At 43.5% G+C, this 14,024-nt stretch overlaps 1 protein-coding gene across 1 annotated transcript in view; it reads right to left on the reverse strand.

Moving 5' to 3' along the window:
• Positions 1–2,680: 2,680 nt before the first annotated feature.
• stard9 (StAR-related lipid transfer (START) domain containing 9) overlaps positions 2,681–14,024 on the reverse strand; it is a 37,351-nt gene continuing 26,007 nt past the window's right edge. Inside the window, exons 22-32 of the mRNA XM_068721467.1 lie at positions 7,411–13,998; positions 6,857–7,060; positions 6,577–6,760; positions 6,154–6,294; positions 5,922–6,021; positions 5,311–5,471; positions 5,090–5,154; positions 4,721–4,923; positions 3,663–3,742; positions 3,066–3,224; positions 2,681–2,939 (exon numbers count right to left, since the gene is read on the reverse strand). Coding sequence (XP_068577568.1) covers positions 2,814–2,939; positions 3,066–3,224; positions 3,663–3,742; positions 4,721–4,923; positions 5,090–5,154; positions 5,311–5,471; positions 5,922–6,021; positions 6,154–6,294; positions 6,577–6,760; positions 6,857–7,060; positions 7,411–13,998 — 8,011 coding nt within the window. The 3' untranslated portion in view covers positions 2,681–2,813. The remainder of the gene's footprint in view (positions 2,940–3,065; positions 3,225–3,662; positions 3,743–4,720; positions 4,924–5,089; positions 5,155–5,310; positions 5,472–5,921; positions 6,022–6,153; positions 6,295–6,576; positions 6,761–6,856; positions 7,061–7,410; positions 13,999–14,024) is intronic.

A 14,024-nucleotide genomic window follows, 5' to 3' on the forward strand; every position in this document is an offset into this window, starting at 1 on the left:
AGCCGGTGACTCTAAATGGCAGAGACACTTATGATCTGTTGTACACCACCCCGGATTCCACTCCACCCCGCCCGTCCTATCGCACACAAAACACCCACCGAGACCCCTCTCAGAAATGTCACCTCCACTGCTGCCTCTGCGTGCCATTCACAGAGAACAGAGGCCTGCGCATGGAGACAAGTCCTGGAGAAAGAGCCTCACGGTACAACGCGTGTCCGTTCATTTACACCAGAGTTAAAACACGTCAGGTAATCTGACAGCAGTAGAAAGTAATTAAGTACAATTATTAAAGTGTTTTGAGGTACTTTACTCTATTTCATTGCATCTTATAAGGAAATGTTGTACTTTTTAGTGCATTACATGTATCTGACTGACATACCTACTTTTCAGATGAAGATTGTACTTTAAAAAGAACATAAGCCTAAGTTTATAAAATATAAAGCATTGTTTGAATCCATTGTTTAAATCCTATGAGCAGTTAGCAGCTCCCCCAAAAATGTGCGTTTTTGTGAAACATTCGATAATCCTACCTCTTTGGGCCTTGATATGATATTCAAATGAAACTGTGTGATGGTGCATCAAAGAGAAAAGTTACAAAAAGTAACATGTTGGGTTTACATTCTGACTAACAAAAACAAAATGTTATTTAAAAAAGGGGCCCATTGCTTAGGATGAGGGCTGGCTATTGTTTGCGAGTTGTTCCCCCCCACTTCACAAATATGAAGAACAAAAGCATTAAGAAAGTAAAATAGAGAAAGAAGATACAGATCTGAGTAAGCATTTACTGTCAGCTTTTGGTACTTGTTTTTAATACTCTATCTTTAGTGCTGATCTAAATGTGTCTGAAGAACAGAGGTTCAATACCAAAGCATACTTAGTGTAATTGCAAATGATTAAATGAAGGAATTTAACATTCTGATATACTGTTGATGCTTAAGGATAATTCTTGGACACAGATGATAAAAAAAATGCAAAACAACAATTCACTTTCAATATGTATTGTATTCTTATAAAACGGCCAAACACACAGGCCACATACCATATTATTAGCATCAGGAAGCAGGGTGTTTATAATTAAAAAAAATACACTTACAACACATCGTCAAAACATAAATAACAATGCTTTTTACAAAATGAACACATACAAATATATAGAAACACGTGAAAAAAAGAAATCAGTACAAAAAGTTGGGTATGTTCCTTCACTCTGTGTCTTCAGTATTTGCATTTCTTTCTCTTTGGTTCCCCCGGGAACATCTTTAGTCACAATCTGATCGCTGCCAAAACAGTCATGGACCTTCAACTACTGTAAATAATTATGGCTTCATATATGGAGACGGCTGACCTGGCTTTGACTGAGCACAGTCCTGCCTTTGACCAGCGTCTGCATAGCTTCAACACTGTACAAACAAAAACAAAATCACTTTTTAATATGTAACATTAATAAAAAAAAGGCATTAACAGTTTTGTGCAAGCGGCCGTAAACGCAGCACCGTGCTCTGCTCATAAAATATAATGACCCCATCACAACTACAACACACATTCAACAGCATTTTAAACAGAAGGCAAGAGGAACAAAATAAATACCACATACATCAAAAACAGGTGAGAACAAAAGGCTTTAAAACTGAGCTTATGCAGATTTGGGGTACCATATTGTGTCCATGTCTTACTGCAGCTTTAATAATGCATAAAAGGGAGGTTGGGGTTCAGCTACAGAGCATCATCTCTGGATCTTCAGTATCTTGCTCAAGGACACTTCCGCAAGCCAGATGATCTGGCTACTTTGACTTTTTATATCCCAAAAGGTTCTTAACACCACCTCCCTGTTTTGCTACAAAACCGTTTGTAAAGGGTTTGGGTTCCTGTTGAGAGAGAGTGCTGCTGAGTGGTTTCAAATGACATTACAAATAACGGCTGAGGAGTAGCTAAATCATTCTTAGGATTCCTTCGATGCAACACATTACCATCCAACAGGGACTGCACGGAAAGTATTGGAGTAGTTAAACCTTATTTCACTTCCTCCCCGGGGCTCTTAATGTTTTCTCTTAACCTTTAAAAAGGTCTTTAATTGTAACAATTGATGTAACTAACATATATATTGCAAAGAGAGGCTGAAATAACAATTCAACAACCCCCAAAAGTATTCATACAGTCCCTTACATATATTTACCTTTCCCCTTTGAAGTTCATGTTATCAATGTTTTATGTAACCTTCCGATTATCTGTTGATCGACTCTTTAAATTTGATTTAAAAAGGTTTTCTAGCTATGATGTTGACTTTGATGGCTTGGACATAATAGTCTGTCCACTTTACAATATGGTAGAAATCAATAGAGACTATACAGCTAACAGGTATTAAGGGACTTCAATGGCGGATACTCATCAGTTTATGTTAAACCTATTTCGTCACATTGATGAAGCGATTAGGTGGGGTAGCTTTGTAGCCTTGGATAATTAATTATTAAGTGGTCTAAACCTAAACGCAGTCATTCCCTTGGACTTCTAATTAATCTTTGGTACAATAGGATTGTTATTGTTGAATGCATTCATGTACATCGCAAATATAAAAATACAGTCTCAATATTTTATCAAAGAATACACACACATATATATATATATATATATATATATATATATATATATATATATATATATATATATATTAAAAAAAAGCTGCTTCAACTTTGTGACTGGAAAACAACATAACAGTGCTCTTGGAATAAAAAAAAGTCAAGTAAATGAATTTCAGGTGCAAATTCAAAAGACAGACCAACTCCATGCTGGAGACAGTTCAGTCTAAGTGCTCACTGCTAATGCGTCGTCATGAGGCCTGTGGATTTGGCGAGGACAACGTCAAGATCAGCGATGACTGCTGCATGTCTTCTGGCAACAGTGTTCAACAGTCGCTGAGGGAAGGACGGCGTTCCTAAGTCCACCTGGAGAAGGGCGAAGTGAAATAGCCATGAACTCTTTCACATGTAGCGCTGCCTGGCAGCCAATAATTGTAAGGACGAATCTGAGGTGGAATTAACAAAATTGACATTACAGCAACAATATCTCACCTGTAACAGGTAGACGACCCTGGTGGCTTCCTGTCCACTACGTCTAATTGGCTGCAGGATCCAGCAACTGGGCATCATCTCCCCCCGGACGGCATCCACACTGGGACGAGGCAGAGACTCCTCGAACACAGACTGCATTGCCAGCACACACAAGCCACCCTGAGGCCGAGGGCAAAAGACATAAATCATCAATAAAACAGGCAATGCAGCCTTTTTGATCAGCCAAGAGGCGACTGTGCACTGACACTGATAACCGAACAGGTTTCTTCCACACCCACTGCCTCTGGGTCAGTGTTGTTTACGCTCACTGTTGTTTCTGTGAGCGTGAGTAGTGTCTAAATAGCATGTTCTACATTTTGTGGATAACAAACTGAATGCCACGCCGTTTATCATAAATTGAGCTTCATTAAAAAAAGACAGCACTGTCTGGTCCTGGTTTCCTGCAACACTACTAATCTTACAGTAAATGGGATTTTCTCCTTCAAACTGAAATGTGATTTTGTGAACATCCCCGCTGCAAATGCTCAGTGGACCTCATACAAGGGCGACAAGCAGTAATCATCAATACCGGCTGGTTGATTTTGCAGCTGCGCTCACCTGTTTGGACTCGGTGCTGATGCAGCAGAAGTCCCGCGGCTGGCTGAGGTGGCAGGTGGACGGATCTGTTAGTACATAAACTAGACAGATATACAAAGACAACGTGTCAGATAAGAAGCATAGTTGATGAAAACCTGGAAATAAAAGAAAAAATATAAAAGAATTACGGCAATGGAACTCAATGGTATAGCTAAACGCGGTTAGAAAGCTATTTATTTCAGAAAAAAGGCAAAATTCAACGTAATAATATAAACGATGATGTTGCAAAGGTATTAAATGCCACGTACTGCAGGTGTGAGAGTGGAGTTGGTCATGCATTAACACAATAAGCTCGTCAGTGATGAATGGGACTGTGTACTGTACTGTACTATACATAGCTATTGGACGCAGACTCATCATTTGAAGCAAATACATTTGCAGGATCCATAAACGCCTCGCTAAAGTATAAATAGTTTTGCAGCAATGACAAAAATAGAAATACTTTTCTCTATTTTTATTCTTGCAACACTACAAATAATATTTGCAAAGGTAATCTCTTCCATCACATGAAGCTCACATTGCAAATAACTAGAATTTATCAGCATTTTATAAACTGCTACCTTCCTTGATGTGTATCGCATTCTAATGTTTCAGGTCTACTAAAGTCAACGTTATTAGCATGCATCATCTCGCATTAGCGCAACCGCCTACTAACATGGTGGAGAAAGTATTCAGATCCTTTAACTAAGTCAGTAGTATTAGCACAATGTAAAAATACTCCATCACAAGTAAAAGTACTGCATCCAAAATGTTACGTAGTATGCGAGTAAAAACAGAAAATGTTTCAGCATTATGTTCTATAAATGTTTTAATGTCAAATCAAAATGTATAAAGTAAGTAGTAACTATATTTGTCAGATACCTTTGGTGAATTGTAGTGGAGTAGAAGCGGCATACAATAAAAATACCTAAGTCTGCACTGTAGTATAGCTCTTTGACTAAACTTACTTTGTTGCTGTCCACCACTGGTACTGTGGTGTAAAGAAAGCGTGTGAGGAGGAAGCAGACATGTGAGCTCACCCAGCTGAGTGCTGTCATCTAGTGGTCGTGTCCAGACAGAACGGACGGACTGATTATACGTGTGAGTCTTGGACAGCTGGCAGATTGTGGTCCACAGACTGTCCAAAGGTCTGTCCAGCTCCACGGCTCCAAGAAAACCATGGACAGATGGGCTGGAGGAGGGCTTATAGTAAGCCTGGACACCTTGTTCTTCTCCCTGGTACCTAATTATACACAGAATTAATACATTAGCAAATTAATATTTGTGATTATGTGATTTTAAGTTGACTTTTCACTTTGCAGCTCACTAATCTCAGACAGTGACGGAGTCCTTATCTTGAGGGTAGATGATTTTTGGATGAGTTCATTAAAGAGAATGACTGAGCTCACCTCCAGCCTGCTGTGGCCTTGCTCATGAGCAGGTTGCTCAAATCCCCAGAGGAAGCCAGTCGCACCTGTGGAAGAAGACATTTGCAATTCAACCGGATACAAACGTTTGAAGGAGTAGAGAAAAACTGGGACAATCGTAATGTTAAGTCAATTACAGTGGCATTGGGTGTTTTTACTAAAATGTATTTTTGTTTTTTTTAAGATCAGGTTTTCTGAGGTACCTCAGCCAGAGCTCGACCGAGGAGACCAGATGTGATGTCCTGATAGGTTGTGGATATGGAAGAGGAGGAGCCAAAGGAGGCGGTGCGTTGGCGTGCACTAGTTGAGGGTGATGAAGCCATCAGTGGCTCAAACATGGTGACAGGAGGCTCAAGGCGGACATCTAGCGAAACACATAGATGTTAACATGGAATTTCAACAAAGAGAATGTGGGGAGGGGGGTTAAGTGCCGCACCAGTGACAGACATGGAACAAAACTATTTTGGAAACATACTTTATACTTTATTTAAAATTGAAAAAGATGTCAATGTTCTACACAATGGAATAAATGTCAGCAAAACTGCAAATGAAGATAGACATTTTTCAACAAAGATGGACTCCAGTTATTGACTTGACTGTCTAAATGTGAGGATGTGGACTGATGTGGACAGATGAAACAAAAGTCCTCTGTCAAGGACTGTTTAACACAGTTTGATGTTACTGAAACTGATATTTTAATGAAATTCAAATAAAGGCAATGGTTCTTTGTATTCGAAGGGGTTGTTCTTATTCTAAAAATTGAGCATACTTTTGAAGTCTGTTTGGGTTTTATGAATCACAGTCCAGTCCTCACCATGGGCAGATAGCCAGGCTCTCTGTGACTTCACACTTTGAGGACCACATATTGGAGGACGTGTCCTGAGCTTCAGCCCGTCCTCCTGGAACCCTGGGACCTGAAGGGAAACAGTAACAACGACACAATTACCCGCTGAGTTGCTTCAAAAGACAGATTTGCAGTGTAAAAATAATCCAAAATATGTATATACATTGCTGGATTTTCATTTCAGTTATTCAAATCTATTGACCTGTCCAGTCAGAAGTGGTCTGTTGCCGTGCTGTAGCGTGTTTCCACTGTTGTACCCCGATGTTGGTCCAGAGGACAGACTCAGGCTGGATCCTGTGCATAAGGTGCTGTTACTGATTCTTGTCCGATGTCTCAGGTCATCCTGAGCAGGGGGAAGGGAGATACCAGTGAAATTATACAGTGGTGTCATAAATAAAACCAAGAGAGTCCCTCACAATTCACTTCTCATATCTTGTAATAGATTCAATGTATTAGCAAATGAGGTGTTCTTATTTAATCAGAGAAAAACATAAGATATTTACATATTATATTCTATGATTGATAACTTATCAAATACATCTGACGCAGAGCAACTTGTAATGAAACAATGAATTTGATATATTAAGAAATAATCAACATATTGAGAAACAATACAAAGACTGACTGTGACTTCCTGAGACAGGGCCTGCTGCTGAAGCCTCTTTTTCTCCTGCTCAGTCCTTTCTCGCAGTCGTTCTCGTGCCTTTGCAATCTCTGTCCTGGCCTCCTCTCGGGCTCGGCCGTAGTCGCGCAACAGCTGCTCAATGTCAGACGGACAGTGGCCCTCTCCTCGTGGGGGGTCTGGTATTCTGTCATTTAGATAATTTAGTGTGAACTCAGTCACGTTTTCCAACACTAAGCCTGAAAACATTAATATTTAAAATGTAGGGTCTATAGAGTCTTACCTGGTGCTATCTATCACCTCTTGGCGGAGCTGTTGTAGGTACTCTTTACGGCGACTGGGCATGGCGGCAGACACCTTGGAGGAGGAAACAGCCTCTTGTGGAGATGAGCGAGGATGTTTGCTGGGACTCAGACTCCGAGCTCTCCGGTAAGTCTGGAGACGTTCCTCCCTCTCCTGCCTCAAACCCTCAATACTCCTGCGGTGTCTGAGAGGAGAGATTCAAAGAAACAATAAATACAAAAACACAAACTTCACTCACAACTTATTCACTGTGATCAGATATTTCCTGCTCTAAATTAGGAAAATTTGCCAAGAAAATACAGTCTAAAAATTTCTCAAAGTTCTCGTCTAGCTGCTTGTGTTGAAACAATATTAAACACTGATGCACTTAAGACATTAAACCTATTTTGTTAGATGAAAAAAAGAGTTTGTTTATTTATCTTTGTCATTGTACTAGCACCAGTATTGACATTAATAAAACTAAACCAAGCCCGAATCAGAAAGGTAACTGCATCATATGAAAATAAAGAGTGTTTGGGTCGTTTGTATCCTCACCTATCATACAGCTGCTGTTTTGTGGACGCAGAGGTCGGTGGCTCCAGCTCTTCTCTGGTCCTCGGGGACAGCATCTTTAACAGGGTATCAGTCTCTCCGAGGCCGTAGTGTAGCTTGGCCTCCGTCAGCTCCACAGTCAGAGGTGTCGGGTTCATGTTGAGGCTGACCGTTGCCATCACCTGCTCTCTCTCCTGTCGCAGCCTCTCTATCTCTCTGGCCCTTCTGTCGCTCTGCGCCGCGGACTCTACGATAGAGTCCATCTCGCCCCACTCGGCACAGTTTCTGCTCCCGCCGTCGTCTTTGGTAGGAAATGTGCTCGGCTTGTTGGAGTGTTTTGACTGCTGAAGGTTGATGCCCGACCAGTTGGTGAACTTGTTGTGCATGGGCAGGTCCTCTGGGGCTAATTGGTGGTGTTGAGACGGGGATGCGCTGGTGACGGGTTCCATGTTCACGAGGACATCTGTGTTGCACTCGCTGGGCGCCAGTGACACCGTGTCGTCCTCTTGGACGCAAAAATCGACTCCTGCAGGTCTTGAGTAGATTAGTGTCTTTCCATGTGTAGCTTTAGCCTGCTGTTTGTGCACACCAGCTGGTCTTAATATGGGAGAGATGTGGTTCTGCATAGTTAAACCATTTGTTGAAGTAGAAGTCCTCCACTGCTGAGAGGAACTCCATTTGGAGTCAATAGCATTTCTCCTGTCAGTGTCTGTATATCTATCCAGTGATGCACTGACGCTTATAGAGCCTTTAGGGCTTGAGCAACTCATTTCACTCACCTTCTCAAGGGATACAGATTCTGATGCACAAGAGGAAACATCACAATTGTGTCTAGGCATTTGCTCCTCCTCTGAAACAGTTGTGCCAGCTGATAGTTTGCTAGACGACACAGTCAGGTTGTCTTTCTCAGAGTTACGATGTTTATTTAGTGTTGATTTGTCCCCTCTCAGCTTCATACGTAAACTTGTTCCCACAGTTTGAATGGGAGATGACGCACGGTCTGTGTATGTAGCGTGTTTCTTTAAAGAAAGCGTTGGGTCATTCCTTAAAGAGGGACTGTGATTTTCTTCATGGCTGCTTTTCGATGACCTGCGAGAGGCTTCAGATATTGTAACACTTTTGTGACACAGGGCCTCGGGCGTGCTTTGCTTTGAGCCTCTAGAAGAAGCAGATCTTACACGTCTTCGACATTCGCCCGCCGTCTTCAAAAGAGGGGTTTTATTCTCCGATTGTGAGGCGGGCCTTTGTGCTGCAGCAGAGGTGTTAAAGCTCCGATCAGGCATGCTCTGCATCTTTTCATCCGTACTCTTCACCACACAGTGCACATTCTTGTCTTGGGTCACACCGACGACCTCAGAGCCGATCACTTTGACGATCACATTGACCTCATGGGATTTGGACCTTTCGCTGGGTGTTTGATGAGCAGCGACTTCCTTCACGGCTGGTGTTGAAGACCTCTCCGTCTGGATCCCGACATTGACGGCTGTTTGAGTTGAGCAGTCTCTCTGTGTGCAGTCATTAGACTCACTGTAAGAGACGCTAATATTTGACATGTTGACACTCCTCCTCGGACTGGACTTGAGGGCTTCGCCTGTTCTCATTCCCTGGACGTCTCCCAGCAGGTCAGAGGTGCTGTCAATCAGCTTTGAGATGTGAGCCGACATGCTTTCCATACTCGCCCACGCTTGAGATTCTTTTATTCCTACTTTGGTTTTCTGTGTTGCACGCACATCGGTGTTACTCCTTTTGTGCCGCTCTCTCCTCTTTGGAGCACTACTGCTGTTGCCGATATCTACTGTCTGAAGGCCATGCTCAGTTTGAGTGCCATACTCGCATGTCCTCCTCCTTTGGGCAGGTACTTTGCTTTCCTGGGACTCTTGCTCAGGCGAGTACACAAGCATCATTTCATCCATCTGACTGGAGTTGTGCCCATCGTTACTTGAAGAGCTGCCGGTCACTGTCAGATTTGCTAAATGACGGTGAATCCCAACAGATGCTTGTTGACAGGGCGTGAGCTGAGATGATTTGTTCCCTTGTTCCTTATAATCCTCCACACTGCTCAGCGTACTGGAGAGCCCCTTGTTGGTGGCATAAGTGCTCAGATGGGAATAGAAAGGCGAGTTCTGCCCGTTCAAACCATTGTCAACACTGCAGCATCTCGTTATACGTTTCTCAGCGCTGTTCAAAAGTGGAGATTTACAGGATAGGTCAGCAGCACTTCCGAACGCAGGGTTCTTATAACAGTGGTGGTTTGAGTCATCGCCTTGCCACTGGTGAACGAAAGGGTTGATGTCGCTGGAGGCAAAATGCATCGGGGAGTCCTGTTGTGATTCAGTTTTCTTTGCATACGGGAGGACGAGTTCTACATTTGTCCTTTGTGTCACAACTTGTAAAGAGTGTCTTTTTTGGGTATAATCTCTACTAGCGTTAACATCACTTTTACCCTGAGTTCCAGCAGAGCAAGACTTCATCTTTGATCTGCTCACTGACACTGTAGAAGACATATCTGCATCTTTACTTCTAACCTGTCTGACTTCTTGTTCGCCAAGCTTTACCCATTTAGACGAGAGCCGGCCGTGATGCACTCTGGTGGTTTTGTCATCCTCCTCATCCTCATCCGATGACTTAGGAGAGGACTCAGTGGAAGACATGGGATGAGTCTGGATCTTAGTCTTTCTCAACCTCTTTGACTTGGTCTTTTTAGACACAAGAGCAGTTCGGTTCTGTCCGTCACCAGGTGTGTTAAGCTGAACCTCTTTAGATATCACAGATCCATAGCATTCTGTATGTTTGACGGTATTCTGTGGTAATGTGTGTTGCAGCTGCACAGAACCAGAACTACTTGCTTCATGTTTTGACTCTGCGAAGATCTTTGGAGTCTCTTTGTCCTTTTTCATAATACAATCTTTTTGGCTGTCAATTTGAGTATCCTTAACAAATGTGCACACTGAATTTGATACATGTTGGCATTTGTTGTTGGGATTCACATTGATCACACAAGACTGAGTCAAGGTATTTGAATGACTCAGTGAACAACTGAACTCACCCTGTGCTGTGACAGAAGGTTTACCTCCTCTTGCGTTGTCACCAGGAGAAACAGCGACCTCTTTCGTAGAGTTGCTCTCATCAGTGGGTGTGTTCTGGCTGCTGTGACGTCCGTGCGGTTTGAACTGAAGTGTTGATGTGGCTTCCATACTGAGATCCTTTTCGTGACTACAGCCACAGTTTTCTTTTGCATCACCCATTGCTGAAGGTGTTTCCGGGGGTATTTGGTGAAGTTCAGGATTCACAGCGGGGGCATCCAAAGAGCTCCGTGTGTCCACCTCATTCAAGCATGTATCGTTGATGACAGGATTAAGATGGGACGTTACTTTTTGTTTACCTGAATCATTGATATCTTGACACGAAGCATCTTTCGCCACAGTTTTTTCTTCAGAATCAATGGCGGAACCACTAATTGAGGACAAACTAACCGGTTGCAGAGTAGGGTTGCCAGTGGAGTGCTCAGACTCTCTCTGGCTGCTGAGTGTCATATTTGATTGGACATTGTTATTTTTGGCAGAGGACATTTGGAAAGCACAATGATAGATCAGTGGCTTGTCTGATGTCACATCTGAGAAGCTATGCACATGGTCAATCTTCTGTGTTACTTCAGTAGATTTAAGCATTTTGCTCTCCTGGCTCGTCCCTAATTCAGCTGGTAGACCTGATGCCAGGTGTTCATTGTTGTCCAATGTGTTTTCAGTCTTCATCCTTTCAAGTGCAAGGTGTCCTTCAAGGATTGCTCCTTTTTTCACCTGATCACTCGATTTATCTCTCCACTGTTTTTCTTTCCATCCATTTTCATCACTCTTACAGCCAAAATGACACGCAGAGGACGACAAGGCATACATGCTTTGACTCCTGCTCTTCCTGTCATCCTCGCTGACAATCAATGACAATCTCATGTGCTCTTTGACCACTTCGGAGATTCTCAGGTCAATGGCACTACAAATAGCATCTGACTTGCATATGTGTTTTCTACTTTCTTGATGTTTTCTCGGTGTATCAAATTGTGATTCCCACCCTTTTGTTTCTGCAGATACTTCCTTTATTGTTACATCTGCCTCTTCAGCTACTTTCCTCTCTCCTGCAGAGGATCCACGCCGAGGGACATTGTCACCACATTCAGAGTGCTCAAAGATCTGTCCAAGTTTCTTTCTCATGGGATCAGGAACTGGCAACGCCTCTGAAGCCACCGTGTCTTGTATAATGCTGCCATCAACACAAACTGAATCAAATCTGGAGCTGTTATCTTCCACAGCAGATTGTTCCCCGTTTGAGTCACTGCTGTTATTATTGTCATCAGGCCAAATGTCTTCCTGATTGTCAACTGGTGCGGAGCAGAAAGTTACCAACTCACTGCCGTTGCTCCTTTTTGGAATTTTCAAGCTGCCCACGAAAGCATCCTGCTGGTCTTTGTTCCTCTTCCTGGAATGTTTACAAGATGATTTAACAAAATCCTGCTGTAGTGCAATGTGCTGCTCAGTCAGAGCTCCTTTGGTGTCAGCCTCATCCAACATTTTGTCCCGTGTAGAAGATAAATGTTTGGCGTTCCCAAGCTCATATTGGTTAATATTTTTTAACTTTTCTGTTGCACCATCTAGACTGCATAGTACTTCATCTTCAGTGGACGGTTTGAGGACACTTACAGGGTCAGACATCTTTTGTAATACTTGACCGTGGCTAGTGTTAGAGAGATGCATTACTGATTGACAACCTGCCGTCCATATTTCAGTGTCAGAGGACATTGTAGTGTCAACGGTCACCATGTCGTGGACATCTGTTAACACCTGAAGCAGTTGTGATGCTTGTTGTTTAGTGTAGTGGATCTCAGTGGCTGACACACAAGCGGTTTGAGGTTCTATGGTCAGTAAGAGTGCTGGACTTTTGATGCTGCAGTCTGGAGTATCCATAACTGCGGTCCCTGTATTTTCTGCTTGCTCCACACAACAACCTACTTGCTTCAAGGCTTCCTCTGGTGTTGTTAGAATCTGAGAATCTAATGTTTCTGATGTGCCCCTTAAAATTTCCCGGCCGTGTTCCTGCACTGTTACATTTACACCCTCAGTGCTGGTGGAGGTTGAGCTAGGTCCACTCTGACAGTCTGAGAGGTTCATACTGTTTGGACTGGGACTGCTGCTGCTGCTCTCTACACCTCTGAACATAATTTTTCTTTGGAAAGGCAGAGAATCCCTGTGAATCCTGGGACTGTCTGCTGCGTCAGTGGAGGACCAGGCATCGGTGAGAGCCAGCATGTTGTCTGGCTCCCGCACACTGCAGCTGCTCAGGGAGCGTGGGCTTACGGTCGAAGTGGTCTGCATGTTCCCAAAGTCCTCAATCAATTTGCGTACAGTGTCTCTGCCTCCGGAATCTGCTACTAATGACTTGTGGGAACCTTGCTGGCTCCAGTACGTCTCTGCTGGGATTACCTGAGGTTTCCGACTGCTGTCCCAGTCTAAACTGCTCTCTGCTGTTCTATTGTGCCCCATGGATGAATGGGAGCATTCTGTCACCAATGAGTAAGCTGGCACCACCGTTTGGCTAAGTTTCTCCACTGCCGAGTATTTCCCACTGCTCTCCACAGTCAAGGAATCTTTAGACATTTGACTGTCTTCGCTCTCTGCTTCACTCTGAGCTGCTTCCTCGTGTCTCAGCTGCTCCGCGAGGGCCGTCACATAAGCAGAGGACAGCGAGTCGAGAGAGAAAAGACTCTCACCGTCTGATGTTACTTCAATTCTGTCCTCTTGCTCTTCCTCCCATCCCATCAATCCCTGCTGTCTCTCGACCCATCTGCTGGTCTTGCTCATCAGAGCCTCGGTACTATGCCAGCGCTTCTGTTTAACGTCCTCAAACACGGCCCTTTGGTCAAGCTCCTCACACGAGACAGCTGCTTTGACAACACATTTGCTTCGGCTCATCTTGGTATCTTTAAGGCTCCGGTCTCTTCTTTGTCTCCAGTGAAATTTGCTTGCTATCCTCCCCAGAGGTTTGGGGTTTCGTCCACCATTCACACTTGACGGTGGTTTCCTGAACACTTTGGACAGAGCCATTTTCAACCTGGGCCCAACAGAACAAGAGAAAGTCTTCCTTGTGGTTTCCAGTCCATTGCTACCTGCATGGGGTTGATTTATCTCATTCATGCAAGGGACAATCTGAGAACTGGTTTTGCAAGTTGTGGGTCCTTGAATATTTTCTTTATAGACTGGCTGCAAAGTAGTTCCAAGTGGTGACTTCAGAGTAACCGCTGAGTTCTGATCCGATCTGTTCTTAAAAGACAGTTCTCGGTTCGGCAGCAGAGGTTTTCTTTCTGGTCGTTCCCGGAAGGGCTGAGCTTGGGGCTCCTCTTTGGCAGTTAGTCTGAGGTTTTCGGAGGAGTTTACTCTTGTCCGGCTTGCTTGACTTTGTCCTGAGAAAAGCGAACCGGAACAACTCTGGGTTCTTTCCCGAGGAAGACACTCATCTGAAACCCACTTCCTGCTGCCAATGGAATCAGAGGTTGCGAAGGAATTTGACGTCTGTTCTGTGGATCTGTTTCTCTTGAGGAAGTGTCTGTCGTAGAGAGAGAGAAAGAAAAA

This window comes from Cebidichthys violaceus, unplaced genomic scaffold (genome assembly GCF_023349555.1).
Source record: "Cebidichthys violaceus isolate CVI_PGR_0920_01 unplaced genomic scaffold, fCebVio1.0.p SCAF_28, whole genome shotgun sequence".
Classification (NCBI taxonomy): domain Eukaryota; kingdom Metazoa; phylum Chordata; class Actinopteri; order Perciformes; family Stichaeidae; genus Cebidichthys; species Cebidichthys violaceus.